The sequence below is a fragment of the Catharus ustulatus genome, chromosome 16, assembly GCF_009819885.2.
Source record: "Catharus ustulatus isolate bCatUst1 chromosome 16, bCatUst1.pri.v2, whole genome shotgun sequence".
In the NCBI taxonomy this organism is placed as follows: domain Eukaryota; kingdom Metazoa; phylum Chordata; class Aves; order Passeriformes; family Turdidae; genus Catharus; species Catharus ustulatus.
Window position 1 is genome coordinate 8208076 of NC_046236.1, and position 16165 is coordinate 8224240.

A 16165-nucleotide genomic window follows, 5' to 3' on the forward strand; every position below is an offset into this window, starting at 1 on the left:
GCAATTTTCACTAAGCAGATCCTCAACTAAATGTTGCCTGCCAATTCCATCTTCTTTGCAAACCAGGCTGGTTCTTTAGCAGTGAAGCAGTCTGCAAAATAGAGGGGGCCAAGCAGCCCTGAGCTAAAACCAGAGAAGTTACAGTACAGAGCAGAGTAGCAGATAGTCTGACAGATGGAAAACGTGTAACATTCTTCCTTTGTGAAACTGCAGGCAGCCAAGAATAGGATTGTATTAAAAAAGCCATAATAGTATGCAGGTGGTAAATGCAAGTATAAAACCCCAAACCTAAAAGAGAAGGAAGGAACAAGCATATGAAAAAAAAAAAAAAGGTTAGAGAAGGAAAACAGCAGAGAGCAAAATATGTCACTACAGGAATTTATTAGAGAAAACTGATGCAGTGAGGTGGCATTTCAGGTGAAAATTGGAGAGGATTTTGTTCTCAGTAATTACTAGATAAATGATAGTGCAGGTATTGAAAGCAAGTTAGATTAAAGTAAAAGACCCACAATATGACTATTTTAAATTCTCCTCACCTTCTGCATATCATTGCAGAAAGCCAGTGATTTCAGAAGAGAGGTATCCAAAAATGTAATGAAAACCACTAAAAATATTTGAGTCCATTGATGGAACATCATCAGCTTGAAATGAAAGCAGTTTAAAAGAAAAATGGCTTGTTTTTGCAATTGCAATTGCCCTTCATTCCCCTGTCAGTTCTCTTTGCAAGCACATTTTCTTTCTCTCACAGCCCCTTTTTGTCCCTGTCACTCTGCAGAAGCCCTAAGCACGTGCATGGTGAAGCTCATCAGCTGCACAGGAGAGACAGCAGAACTGGGAATAGGCTAATGGCCATAATAAACAAGCTGAAGATTATAGAAAAAATTAAATTTAAGCTTTCTCTCAAATATTTCATCTGAGTCTTGCTGAACCAGCAGTGGACTGGTTTTTCAAGAAATACCATTTAAGTTGTTTGTGTAAAGTTAGGAGTGACTTATGGGGCAAGAAATTCCCTAATGTCTGGTCTGAATACAACAGAGGCAATAAAGTTGCATTAATTTATGAGCAGAGACCTACCTGCCTTGAGGAAGGGTGTGCTCCACGGGCAGGGGCCTCTGGGACTTCCTTGGCTCTTTGGTGCTGTGGATGTGTGTGTGTTCCAGGCCAGGGACACTGCTGCCTTTTAGCCCTTTACACAATCCAGCAGAGACACATCCTGGGCACAAGGGACACCTCTGACAGCTTTCCTGGGGCTCCAGGGTGGGGAGAGCAGATTCTGACTTAGAGAGGTGTGTGGGGAAGCACTGCTGAGGAGAAACGTGAAGGGAGAGCTGTGGGAGATGACATTCCCTTCTGGGATTGCTGCCCCCACTGCAGCAGGATCTCTCTCTGGTTGCTGTCTGAAAGGAGTGTTTCAATTACTCAAGGGCATTTCAGTACAATTGATCAAATTGTTTGATCACCTGAACAGTGCTCTGCAAACATGCAGTTGGTCTGTTTTCTCCAAGTTTATACTACTGCCTTGAATAAGGAGATGCCCAAAAGGGATTAGGCAAAGGTCTTTGTTCTGTGTCCAGCCTTTATTTTGTAATTATTACATTTGGAAAAAAAAGAAAGCTTTTAGTATTGTTTACTTTTATCAACATATGTTTCCAGTTTCAAAAACCTGGGGAAAAGTGTCTTTCCCTTTCTCTTACTCTCACTTCACACTTGGCAAATGTCTTCTTTCATGCTCCTTATGTCAAATCAAGCAGACATGAACATGTTTTTTTAATTAATAACTGCAGGAGATGTTTTGGAAAGTGCAGTGGGCTTTGTAGCTGCACTCAGGCTGTCTGATAACTGAGCCAGGAACAGCCTCCAATTTGTCCTACAACCCTGAGCAAGTGTCTCCACTGACTGCAGGAGTCTTGAGGTGGTGGGGATGTGGAGTGGGAGGAGAAAGGGGCATCACAAAAGCACTAAGTGCAGAAAATGGCAACAGCAGAGATCGTAGGAATTTGAAAATTGTACCTCTGGCAGAGGGAACACACATCAAGTAGCTTTTAAGACAACACTGTTCCTTTCATTTTAAAAGGAATAAAGTTGCAATTTGCAAGAGGAAAATTTGGGCAGGAGGAAGTTTTTTGGCTTTCCTTCTTTGCTAATATTCAAAATTTCAGGCTCTTTCTAAATAATTTTTGTTGAGAAAGGCCCTTACAAGGTCAGAGCACTGAAGACAATGGTGTTGTTTCATTGAAGAATGAATAGCTGAATGAATGAATGGTCAGGGTTTGGATAAAATTATGTTTTTCTTACATTGTGTTCTGGTTTTTGAATTGCAGAGTGGATACACAAACCAAAACCAAAGCACTTTAAATTTCTTATTAGAAATGTCCCTCCAGCTCTTCAGTTTATCAGTGCATCCTGTCTGAACCTCACACTGTGGTGTTTGCTTTAGAAAAGGAAGACCAGAAATTACTCTGTTAAAATAAAAATGAACAGGAAATTTAAATAGTATTGGAAGAGCCCTACTCCTCCATGTGGAAGTGAAGATATGCAAGTTGCATTTACATCTTCCAGGGCACATCTGCTGTTACAAATAAATGCTACCAGTCAATAATCCTCAGCAGCAGTTCAGTAGCAGAGTTCCACCAGCTTCTCAGGAGGGCTGTGCTGATCATGGGAGTGAGCAGCTTTGGCTAAACAGGGGGTTTCCTTCTGGGGAACCTCAGCCTTGTCATTGTTTGAATACTCTGGACACTAGTTACAAACTCAGAGGTGATTCCTTTGAAGGTTCAGGTGGCTGTACTCAGGTGGTGCTTGACAGAACTCATAAACACCTGGGTACTTGTGCAGCCTGGTTGGGATGAGGCCCAAGGGCATGGGCTGCTGCTGGATTTAAATCTGGCCCTGTGTGGGCACAGAGAGGGGGCACAGCCTGGATGGGACAGGCTGGCAGCCCTGGTGAGCTCACCCTGCCTGCAAAGGGCCTTTGGAGGAAGAGCCGAGGTGGAATGTGTACTGCTGTCTGCACCCTGCCTGTGGATACACTCAGATGTGCTGTGTTTTGTTTTTGAACAGGAAAAGCCAACAACAATGTTCAGTGGGATGAGGACTCCGTAGAATACATGCCAGCCAACCCAGTCAGGATCGCATTTGTCTTGGTTGTTCATGGCAGAGCTTCCCGGCAGCTCCAGCGCATGTTTAAGGCTATTTACCATAAAGACCATTTTTATTACATTCATGTTGACAAGGTAATATATCACTGGTTATAAATTGCCTGTCTCACCATCTGTCAGTCTACCCATCCTTGTCATCTTCATCTTCCCTTTACCTCTGCTGCATAAAGTGCATGTCACTTTTTGTCTCTCCATCTGTTACATGTTTGGAGCCTCTTTTTTTTTTTTCATAAATTTTATTTCTTGTTATCTTTTTTATGTAACAGCCTTCATTTCTCCTTCAATGTCAATGAGTATCTCCCCTTGTCTGTCTGTTGCACATTTAGTTAGCAGTAATTGAAAAGCTGATGCAGAGTGAGGTGGTGGCCCAGTGGATGGAGAGCTGACCTGAGGTGCCTTGGGCAAGTGACACACTGTGAAAGGGAGGTGGTAGCAGTCACCTCCTTCACAAGAGCCCTTTGGGATGTATGGTGACAAATGGTGAATAAAGTTAATCAACTGGTTAGTGATTACTGTAGTTGTAATCAAAAATATTAACCAGGGTTCTCTGTACATTTAGCAAAGGAAGGTTGTGTGCCATAGCAAGTGAGGGCAAAGCAATGGCAGCATTCAGTGAGTCAAAAAGTAGGGTAGGCCTTCAGTGAATACAGGGAGAGACAATTTTGGACAGAATAACTTGAATGTATTGCTCTTTTCTCCTGTAAAGCGATCCAATTACCTGCACCGGCAAGTGCTGCAGTTTGCCAGCCAGTACCCAAATGTGAGAGTCACCTCCTGGAGAATGGCCACTATCTGGGGAGGAGCAAGTCTGCTGACCACCTACCTGCAGACCATGAAGGACTTAATGGAGATGAGTGACTGGCCCTGGGATTTCTTCATTAACCTCAGTGCTGCTGACTACCCAATCAGGTACAGTGAGTGTTTTAAGAATGAACTTGCTTTGTTCCCAAAGGAGGTGTGGAGATGAGCAGTGATGTGTCTGTGCTGTGCTGCAAGAAGCAGAGGAAGAGTTTCTTTTGTTTTGCAGCAGAAAACTCCTGTTGGTGAGCTGGTGTCTGACAGCCCCACTTTAGCCAAGGGTTAAATCACTTGCCTGTGCCCTGTGTGTCTTCCAATTGCCTGGGGAGGACTTTCCTGGGAGGCTGCTCCAGTTACTCATTGTTTCCAGCAAAAGAGGTGCCTGCAAGAGAGGATGAGGAAAGTAGCCCAGGCATAGAGAGATTCCTCCCTCCCAGGGCTCTGATTAGCAGTGTGATTTGATGTCTTAGCAAGTGTTGAAGGTACGAATTCAGGTACTCCTCTCCCTTTTTTCAGTGCTTTTTCTGTGGAGAATAATGGTTGTAGAAGTGACAAAGAAGTTGCTAGGAGTCAATTACATCTTCAGCACCAGCCTTGCCTGAATATCTTTATTCAGATGGCATCAGGCTAAGAATTTCACACAGCATCACATGATAAGGCTTGTGATTTTAAATGAAATTATATTCTTTCTGGATTTACAGCACCCAGGCCTCAGAGCTGTGTTTAGTAAGTTTGCTGCACTGTGCAAAAATAAATAGTCTGTAAAAAAACCCAACCCAAACAAAAAGAAAACAACCAAAAAAACCCCACAACAACAACAAAAAGCTACCCAAAAAAATCCCCAAGTGTCCTGAAACTGTTTTTAGGTTTAGGTTGTAAGAGTTATTAAGGGGAAGGAAACATGAAATTCTTCTTGTGGCTTCTGTTTCCCTCTATGCTAAATTTAGTCAATGAAAGGGGAAGTGACTTTCTTGGGTGATTTCCTGATGGGTGATGATACAACACGGTTTTAATACTCCTGGAAGAGAAATACGCTTCCACTGGTTAGGTTTCTCCAAGATCTCTCTTGAAGTTTGAATCCCTTCCTGAAGGTGCTCCTTGGACAGAAATTGCCCCTGGAAGGATTTTGTGAGGACTGACAAAGGGCTTTATTGCTGGTGCCCATTTTCAAGCACTCTCAGTGAAATGCAACACATTCTGGGGAGAAAGAGCACAAAAATTACCGAGACTGCCTTGATATTAGACCATGGGGATTTGGATTAAGAAACCACAGTATTTAAACACTTTTGATGTGCAACAGGAAGAGGACTAACAATGTTAATATATCAGCTTTGCTTATAAGGAAGAGCATGTAGTTTTCTGTATATCTACTGAGTTTGGGGAAAAGCTAGCTTGTTGCTCCTGACTATTCACTTTCCTGGTGAGGAATGCTGTATGGATGCTAAAAAGCAGAGTAATGCAAGACCAGAAAGGAAAAGGTAGGTGATGGCACTGGGAATCAAACAGGATAAATTGTAGGAGAGTGATTGCTGAAGGTAGTGTGCTTCTGCACTAGTGCCAGCAGGTGTGTGCAGTTGTGCTGTGGTGTTGAGCCCACCCTAAGCACAGTGTAATGCTGAGGCCATGGCTGGGGCACTCTGAACTGCTCCCATTCCCTGAGGAACAAGTCAAAACACAGCCCCAGGTGGGCTCAGTGCCTTCCAGGCATGGCCATCACCAGCTTGGTGGGGCAGGCTGCACTTGGTCAGTGTTCATGGAGCCTTTGTAATAGTGCCATGCAATGCCATGCTCTCTTGCTGTCATTCCAGCTCTGCTGGAGAAATTCCAGGCACTTGTTTCTTCAGAGGGGGATTCTTGAAGGTGGTGCTTTCCCTTGAAGCTGCTCTCAGAGCTCTGTGGTGGCTCTTGGTGCCTCTCAGCACCAGGCAGGGTTTGGAGTGCCCACTTCCCTTCCTGCCAAAGCCCTCTGTTACCAGAACTGAAGGGAACACGCTTCCTCCTCACACCATGATGCACTTCAACAAAAAATAATAAACCTTTTTCAGTGCTCCAACTTCAATGACAGTGACTTACAAGTCACATTAAGTATTTCTTTTAATATGGAATATTAGAGCTATAAACCATGGAAAGTCTTGTCTCATCAAATATGTATATATGAGTCCATTTCATTTTCATGGTGGAGATGTTATAAATTTTTATTATTTATAATCTTTAGAAAAGCATTACCTCCCTATATAATCCAGAGAGAGCTGGTTGTTTTTCCAGGAAGTGGCAAATAGGGTGTTTGAGGGATTCTTTTCTTTCTTTGAGACCCCATGCCATGGTTTGTCAGATAATGGACTAGGGGCACTTTACACTTCTCTCTGGTTAGTCATATTGCAGTGAGTTTTGCTAGGTTTCCCTGCATAAGAACATATGAATTTTGTGGATTAATAGTTTTTATCCAGAGCTGCTTCATATTAAGCTTTCGCTTTCCATCTGCCATTCCATCTGTAATACTGAAACCTTTACTACTTCTCTTCTGATAATAAAAGCTAATCCAGCCTTCTAAGTAAAAAAAACCATACTCAATATGTGGGGTTAATACAATATGATGAAGCCTAAATCTGTCCAGGGAGCAGTCTGGTATGTTCACAGACTATAACAGAATTGCCAGGAGCTTTTCATCCTTCAGCAGGGATGTCCAGAAGCAGATGTTAGGCATCATAAAATATAAAGGCATGGGAGAAAAATATTAGAACTATTCATTTTGTGAGGAAAACAATTAAAAACATGTAAGATAAAACATATGCAATCCAGAAAAATCCAGATACCCTTATTATTCCTCCTCATGCCTGAATGTTTTGTTTGTGGAGTCTGTAGGTCCAGAACTAGCACAGAGGAGATCCTAATCCATGTGCTTCTCCTTCTCACTGCAGTGTACACCACTGGCAAATAGTCTGGACATAAAGGTGCCTCTAACAAAAGTGTTTCCCTTTAATCATGAAGCAATATTATTATTTCTTGACCTAAGTGAAAAGATGTGATGCATTATCCAACCTTGACTTCATTCAGCTGTCAGCTCATTCAGTTAAAGATTCTCAGCAGGAAAAGGAGGGATAAAATGGATAAAGACAAGCCCCCACTAGCAGCTCAGAGGTGGGAGGTTGTGTGACTGTCCCTCCTTTTGCTCTGGGCTTGTGAATAAAAAAGGAACACATGCCTTCAGGGTTGTCAAGAAATCATCTCTTACAGTCATTGCATTCATAAAGAAATGAAAGAAAACAACACCTTCCTTCCTTTTCCTTATCTTTTTTCATTTTAATGGTATTTTTTCATAATTTAAAGTATTTTCTTTTGAGAGACTCTTTCAAAACCTTATGAGAATGCTACTGATGTCTTCAACCTCTTACTTTATATGGGTATCTACTTGCATTATTTATTATCTCTGACAAACAGTGTAAAGTAGTCAACCTTATGTTCAGGGACTGAAATTTCACTCCCAACAAGGTGAACTATGGTAGAGCATCTATTCATGCTGAATGTTTAATGTACATTGCAGGAGTCCTTGGATAATGTGGCAGGTGAAGTGTTGCACCACTTAAATTAAGAAGTTTAATGAGATCATTTAACAGTGAATGTCATGTCAGTGCTTACCTGGCCACAGAGCTTGTATAAAGAATAAACATAATGAAACATTTGAACTATTTGTAATTTACAGTAAAGCACTGAGCCTCAATCACCAAAGGGATCACCAAATCTAATTGCCAGCTAATGCTTGGTCTTTAATAAAGGTCAAGCAAAATTATTAGCAGAAGCTTGGGGAGTGCTTCAGAATAGAAAGAAAAATAAAGTGTCTTATTGATGGAGCCAGGAATTCAGATATAACTACATTTTCCATTATGGGCAATCAAGTATAACAAAGGACCTTAAATGAAACCCAGTGAAGCTACTTGTGTTTCGCTGCTTGACATTATTTGAGGATAAAGTTGTGTAGCCCTACTTTCCATAAAAGCCTATAAGCAAATGACACAACCTTTGGAGCAGGTGACAGGGAGGAAAAAAGAAAATAAAGTTTGCATGGAGTGGGTACACCAGACTGGAGCTACCCAGCTGCTCTTGCAAAACATCTCAGCTTTTGCAATGTGCAGGCTTGAAATGCAATATTGGAAATGCAGGAAAATCTCCTCTTAGAAGTGAAACAAAGCACTTAGCTTTCACATACAGCTCTGTAGCTTGGGAGAAATGTCTGAGACCCAGCTGTGCCCTCTTGATGGCTGTGAACTCAGAAACCCCAAAGGCAGCAGGGCTGATGAGAGCTGTGGAATGGCAAGTAAGGCAAAGCCATTGGCTCTGAAGGCAGTTCCACTTTGTCTCACTTCTCATCAATTTGACTTCACCTAATTTAACAATTCAATGTCTCACTGAGATTCAGACTTCAGAGCTGTCCTCTGGAGAGATCTCCTTCCTGGCACTGCATAAATTGGTGCCTGACATGAAAGCCTGGATAAAGGATACTGACTTTCCAGGGCTGAATTTGACCTTACACCCCACAGGAAGTCTTGCAGTGCAGATCTGAAAAGCAGACCTTGCCACCAGAATAATGTACCAGGCACTAGGCAAATAGCACAGTGTTCTTTAAAGTGCCCTTTGGAATGTTATCCTGGGCTGAAGCACTGCTCAATCATCTCCCTACATCGAGAGGGGAGTGCAGCACAGGGAGCTTTGCACTACAGCATCTGTTAAGATGCCAGTGCCTGAGGTTTTTATCTCAGGATTGTCACCAACATTGTATGTGGTTTTGTTTGCTCAGAATATCTTTATCTGGCAAGCCAGATGTCAATCCACTCTTAATGCTTCACAGGGAATCTTTTTTTCTGTCCAAAAGGAACTTTATCAGTGTTTTTCTTGAATCTGCATTCTCTGAGAATTTCAGATTTGCTTCTTTCTTTAATCCCTCAAATAACCTTTTCTCCTCTTCTTTCCTCACTTTGCCAGCACATTTGCTTGAGATTTATATATATTTTGAAAGTTATCTTTTTGATTTGCTGTTCCACTTCTGTGTTTTACGGTTTAATTTTCAATGGTTGGCAAAGCAGTGGTTTTGTGCATGGTCACAAATGGGTGGGGTAAAATGTGGAAATTATTGTGGCTCAAATTTTATTTATCTCTGATGTTAACATAATGTTTTCTTCAAGCTGGTGAATGTTAGTGATGGGAGGCCCACCCTTTCTCTGTGCAGCTGAGGTTATTCCTTCTGCCCTCCCCTCCTGGATTTTGGGATATAAAGCAGATTTTGCTTTGGGGAATTGCCATCTGCAGCTTGTAGTAACTCCTCTGGATATTTAGTAGTTCTGAGATGTGCTGCATAGCCTCAGACTGGCAACATAAATACATGCACCCCAAACTGGAATTGGCTGTCCAGGCATCTTTGCTATGCATGCAGATTAAAGATGCACAGTTTTAGAATAGGATTTTTACTCAAAGTGCTCTTGTACTTGGCAGCATCTTACCCTGTTGATTACAGTGCTGAACATGGAGCCCCTTCTCTCTTCCCATGAGGACTGAGACATCTGAGCCAGTGTCTGGAGCCCTGGGGGCTCTGCCTGGCAGACAAAGCCCCAGATGCCAGAGTTGCAGTTTGATGGCACTGCAGCCTCTGAGCCCATGTGGGGTGCCTGGCTGTTGTCCCCATCTCTTCTGGCTTGGCTCTGGGGCTGCTCACAGGGAGGTCCTCAAGCTAAGAGCCAAAGAGTTTTCAGCTGTTTGCCGTTTGCTTTCTGGATGTAATTTATTTCTTAATTATTTATGACTGAGAAAAAAGTCAGTCTCCTAAAAAAGAGCTAAATGTGAGTCTGTGCTGGATTCATTCACCATTCAGCCTGCTCTGTACACAGTAACAGCACAAATGTTGTGATAATGTGCTCCATCACTTCCTAGGCTACAGTTCCATCTTTTGTCAGCAGGATGCTACAGTAATGCCTGGATTATTATTTTTGTGAGTAGTTTTGTTGGGGCAGAGGAAGGCAGTGAGCAGCATGAAGGATCTGGCCAGCTGTGTATTTCTCCTTCACAGCTCCAGAGATATTTACAAAACCTGTTTTGCACTTACAACTTGCCTTTGTGGGCAAATAGTGTGGGGTGACCAAGCCAAGAAAAGAGTCCTTTGTGCAGAATGGCTTTTGTACTCTAAAGCCATGGTTAGAAAAATTCCCCACTAGCTGCCCCATACTGGCAAGCCCTTCCCATGGTATTTAGTTGCTCCCTGCATTCCTTGGCAAGAAGCTTCAGTGGAGTTTGAGCTGTAGTGGGATGTTGATTGTCAGGGAAATCCCAGGAATGATTTTGTTGTGTGCTCTCCCACAACTTTGCTCCAAGTGACTTTTACTTTGGATTAAGTCTGAGGTGGGTAACAAGCTGCAGAGAAACAGGTCCTTGCAGTGTTTACCTGGAGTTTGTGAGCAGAAACTTTAATGTCTCTTCAACTCAGTTGAGTTTTGTTGGGTTTCTTTAGAAAGTTGAGTGAAATCATTATCAAATTCCGAAAGCTAGAAGTGCTTGAAAGAGGGAAACATTCTTATTATGGCATTGCATTTTAAACGTGCTCTCCCTTTGTGGTCCCACTGAATTCTCTCAGGAAATTAAAAATCTGCTGAAATTGCCATTAAGACACTCTTCTGTTTAGCTTTCAGGATGCCACTTACAATAAAACAGCTGCAAAATAATATCTGGTGGCAGTTCAAAGTGAAGATAACACAACATGTGCTGTTATACCTTTCCCAAGTCACTCTTAAAGAGTTGTGAACCAAAAGGCCATTAAAGGGTGAGCCAAAATGTTGTTCTGATTCAGTCTTTTAGTGGTGATGTAGAAATAGGAAGGAGAGGGAGAGATGAATAAATTCTTTCCCTTGAAAATAGGGCTAAAAATGTAAGAGTCAAATGGTATTTGATGTTGAAGACTTCTCGGCTCTCACAGGTCTGTAGACCAAATGCAGGATCTGTGAGCCTGTCCAGTGCTGCAGAGCTTGGGTGGTTCACAGGAGAGCAGGGCACCTCTGTGTGTGGTGTTTTTCATCTTCAGGGGTGTGCAGAATGTGTCTCTTTTCATAAATCTTTTTTTTATTTTCTTTTATCATCCTGACTAGCGCTAACCGGTCAAAATTTTGTATCTTGAGACACTGTGGAAGTTTTGACCTGGTAGTACAGAAATCCCAGACCTACATTTTGCTGTGCAATCCCAGGTAGAATTAGGGACTAGCTGTCTTTTACAGTTGCACCTTATTACAGTGGAACACTTCTGCTCAACCTGCACAGAGCATTTGTGTGACACCTCTGAATCTCTCTGTATAAATAGCAGTGCTGAACGCCACTGCCTGTTTGTGATGGCCCATCTGTAGCTCCAGGCTGATGGGAGGGGATGAGGCCCTAAATGGTTCATTGTAGCACATTCCACCCTGCTGCATGCAGTTTAATTATACCCATCATTCAGCATGACTTGATGAACCAGCTGTAGGCACAAGCATCCCTAAGCTTTCATCAGGATAATTGCACTCTTTGCCATATTAGGAACTGGTTTGGGGCCAAGTCTTTTCCAAATGCTGAGTTTATCTTGGTTTAAAAGTTTGCTGCCCCAAAGTGATTTCTAGCAGGTAATCTTGCAACAGTGGATTCTTGGGACAGCTGAAGACTAAAAGGCCTATAAATCCAAGCTGGTTATTTGTGTCATCTTATGGCTTTGACTGAGGCAGCCTCAGATGTTCTGGCAGTGGCTCAGATTATTGCATTCTTATGATGGGATGCATTGTGCCAGTCAGGTGCAAGGCACCTTCCAGATGATTTCCATGGCAAAGGCTTGCAGGGAGCATGGCTCTGCTTGCTCTGTTCAGGGTCAGTGTCATTGCTAAACCTTTGTACAGCTGGGGTTGTGTAGGCACTGAAGCTGTTCCCATGGGGCTCAAGTCATGCTGCAGGTGGCAGAACTACAGCTGAAATCTAAAACACCTGATCTTTCTTTGTGAGAAACTGGTACATGTGGTGTGTCATGAGATACCAGTGCTGGGTATCATCACAAAGTGCCTGGAGAATCACTTGTGAGCCACTGCAGCCCAGGAGGGAGAGGCAGCCAGGTAATGGCTCCATGTCACAGCCTGTCCACTTGGCAGTGCCAGGAGTTCACTGGTGACAGACTGCCTAGCTTTAGTTCACATGCCTTTTCTGGAGTCTTTTTCTGGAGTTGAAGTGACCCCCTGGTTCTCTCCTGATGGAATAAGACTGTATTGGTGGCACTCATTGAGCAAGCAGTGAGCAGGGACATCAGCCTCCCACCCTGCCAGTTGCTTTCTCAGCAGCCCCAGTTGTACCAGTTAGTGGATCTGTACATTCCCATTGCAAACATCCTCTCTGCCACATGTTTGTGCCCCCTGTCCCAGCTCTGCATTCCTCACTGACTTACTCCAAAACAAGAGTAGGGCAAGTCATCAGGTGGCACAAATTGTCAAAAAAAGACCATTGCTCAACCCAAATAAAGGTAACAAAATGTGACCTTTTGTTTTTAAAACCAATTAAGTTTCTTTCCATCAGCTCTCAGTTCATTATCCCTTTCACCCCCAGGCTCTGTTCTTCCATCTTTGCAGGCTTGGTGCAGAATTAATGTTAAATCCCATTAGCCTGACCCCATTTTCCCTGTTTCCTTGTGGTCCTTTGCATTGATGCACTCCGACAGGTTGATTCAGCAGCTGAGGAATCTAAGGGAGTGGCAGGCCCAGGAGGGGCTTCAGGAAGGGCCTGGTTTGTAAGAATTCACTCTACTTTTGAAGGAGTTTGTGAAAGTGCCTGAGCAGCAGGGTGGGTGAAGAGCCCTGGGCTGCATCCCTGGCACAGAGAGCACCACAGGGACCTTGTGCTAGTGGAGTCCCACCACCCTTCCCTGGGATAACTCCAGTTAGGAGATGAAGCTGCTCACTGGATGAGTGTATATTGCCTCTGGTGTTTTCCCTAGAAAGTGTGAGATGAGGGAAAATGTTTCTTTTCCCAGGTCCATCCTTCCCACTGCCTCAGAACCACCTGCTCTCAGGGCAATGTCACACAAAGCCAGCCAGTTTTGGTCCAGGATTACACTGCACATTAATCAGGGAGATGGCAAGACCAGAAGTGCTGAGCTTTGTACTTTGTACCCTTTTAGAAGGGGCTTTCCTGCTCCCTTTCCCAGCAGGAGGAGGGTGTCTCAGCTCCCTGCTGCTTCCAGGGTTAGATGAGCACTTTCTGCTTCATTACTGAGGTGAAACACTTGTGTGTGTGGGACAGTGCAGGGAGGGTGCTCTGAGTCCTGCAGGGACTGTCCTTGGGCTGGCTTTGAGAGTATCCTGGGCAGGGTGGATGGAATGGCTCTGGTTCTAGTGGATGGAATGGCTCTGGTTCTGGTGGGACCGATGGGTGAGGGTGGGGTGTCAGGTGAATCACCATCAGCACAGTCAGAGGGAGCAAGATATGTTTCAGAAACTGAGAAATTACCAACATTTAACATTAAAGCTGGGAAAGTGGCACCCTGACAGCTGCATCCAGAAAAGCAGAGATTTCTCATGAGTCTTAAGCTGTTGCAGCTGATGGAGGCACACACAGATACAATGATGGACTTTGAATCCAAGTTGGATCTGCTGAACAGATCCATCCCTGGCGTGGAGCTGGCCCAGGGTGACACCTGGGGATGCTGGTGGGTCCCTGCTGTGGCAGGACAGCAGGACTGCACCCCCAGACTGACAGATGATGAGAAGCAGGGTGAAGGAGCTTTCTTTCTTTCCACTTTCTTGGAAGAAAGTGAGCATTTTTAATTGCAATTGCTCAACAACTATCAAACCATTTTTCAACAATTAGCAAGTCATTTTTCTTATTGACTTGTACAAATAAAATTTCAGATGGATGCAGGAATGTATGAATTGGATTAAGTGAATGGTTGCTTTAAATCTGTGCTCATATTTAATTTTAATTTCTTCTCTTTTTGCACAAAACTCTTGATAATTTAATTTTAGAGATGGCAAAGAAAGCTGCTGAATATAAACTATGCCATGTAAAATATACACTATATAAACAAACAAAAAGCTCCTATTCAGCCTAATATCCAGATTTTTTTCTTTTTATACAAAGTCTCACTAATTTGAGTAATGAACTTGATCATTTCTGAAGCTCACTCCACTTGCTTATTTAATCAGTGATTATTGTTTTGATCAAAATGGGATGTATCGTGTAGGCAGATGAGGTTCTACATGAATATGCAGCAGCAGACAAACACAGGAAAAATACAAAGCAGTGAGCATCATTCTGCACTAAATAAAATCCCAGTGCTTTTATAAAGCTAAAATTATATCATGTTTAGTTTTAATAATTAAATATCCTTGGGTATTAGCAGCTGGTTAGTCAAGTATTTCAGCACTCTCTTTCTTCAGATACTTTTCAGCAGATATTAAGTGGACTCAGATGTTTTTGTGAGATAGGATAATCCTGCCTGTTTTAACTCTTTGTGCTGCATCCTCACAAGTGATATTCTGGCATCCCCATGCAGAGCTCGTGGCTGTTGAATGTGGGAGTTCTCTGTACTGATCCCTGCATTGAGGCAGTGATCAGAAATGGAATGGTTTGGTTTTATAATAACAGGGGAAGGCTACTTTATGAAAAGCAAATTATCTTGGCAAATACTTTTCAGCAGCTTTAGAAGTCATGTAGTAATTGGCAGCAGTCACATTTGCTGCCACTGACACAATGGATGGGCTTATGGAAAGAAGTGATTGCTTGGGAATTTTTCCTATGGAGAATTACCTACCATGAGACACGGCAAGGAGAGACAGAGCCCCTCTCAGAGTGAGAGGAAGACAGTGCTGATTTTCATCTATTAACAGGCTGTCACACATGGAACAACACATTTTCACAGCCTCAAAACTGGGAAACAGCACAAAACCTTTGTTATGATTTCCCAAAGCCTGTTCCAGGAACACAGAGCAGGGTTTATGCTCTGGCTTGCACAAACATAAACTGAGTGCACTGCATTACAGATACAAAAACAGAAAAGTCCTTTGCATATTGCTTTATCTGTAGGAAAGAGGATAGAAAAAAGGTTTTTTTTTAATTAATTAAAGGACTTGTCAGAGGGAACTTGTTTCACTGTTGAAGGCACTAAAAATATTTTGAGGAACAAAATGTGGGTAACTTGTGTACTACTTTCTTCAAAGTTGTACTTTGGGCAGAAAGAGTATTTACCAATGTTTTTGTCAATCCAGGGGTTTTTCTACTGAGAGAAAACCCTTATTGTCATAAAAGTTTTAAAATAGAAATATGCTGAAAAAAGAGATTATTTTTTTTCCTTACAGGATTAAAACTGAGTAAATAACCTCATTAAATTTAGACATTCTGGACATGAATCCTCTTTAGACATGTGTCTCAGTGTAAATAGCAGTGTGGCTTGGAGCTGTGTAGGTAACCTCTTCAGGTGCAGGGCTGCTTCCTGCTCACTGTCCATCAAAATGATCATTTACGTCAACACTCAGCTTCCTTATTGATGGAAATTTAAAATGTGACAGACCTCTGACAGTGTGACATTAAAACAGCCTTTCTGTGCCAAACTGTCAGCAGATAGTATGTGTTCATTAGCTCCACACTCTGCATTCACTCAGTCCTTACACTCTTAATAGAAAAAGGTTAAAAACATTCACATTTGGACTTGCTGATGTCATCCACCAAATCGGTGCATTTTTACCACAGAAACCACAATTCTTCCCATGCATCCTGAGCACAGCTACCTTGGAAAGTTGCTGACTGAAGTGTCAATGGCAGCTATTAGTGGGAGGTCAGCTGAAGTGACTAAGTGACACTGGCCTCCTTGTGCTTTGTGTGACCCCATCTGCTGCCTGTGACAAGTTTCCCAGCAGTTCTGCATTGTGGGCAGCCTCACCTGCCCTGCCTGCACTGCTGCTTCTCCTCCTCTGTACCATTAACTGGGGAAGAGTTCAGCTTGAACCAGAGCAGTGGCTGCTGTTGCCTTGTCTTCTGCCAGTCTGCCATGTGGTGTGGAGAGGAAACAGGGACAAGGACAACCATGGCGAGCTGTTGCTGCCAGGGATCCTGGCCTGGCTTCAGAGCAGCACCTGTGCCCTTCCACAGGCCAGGGTGAGACATCTTCCACTCTGATGCTGGGGGATGTTGCATCCTGTCTGCAGGAGAGACCCCAAACACACCCGTGGCTC

At 43.1% G+C, this 16165-nt stretch overlaps 1 protein-coding gene across 4 annotated transcripts in view; it reads left to right on the plus strand.

Annotated features, from left to right (window-relative positions):
* Positions 1–16165, plus strand: part of XYLT1 (xylosyltransferase 1) — a 178009-nt gene that overhangs the window by 111678 nt on the left and 50166 nt on the right. For all 4 annotated transcript variants that reach the window (XM_033073751.2, XM_033073753.2, XM_033073750.2 and 1 more), the window contains 2 exons: positions 3061–3233; positions 3865–4067. In XM_033073751.2, the coding sequence (XP_032929642.1) occupies positions 3061–3233; positions 3865–4067 (376 nt within the window). The remainder of the gene's footprint in view (positions 1–3060; positions 3234–3864; positions 4068–16165) is intronic.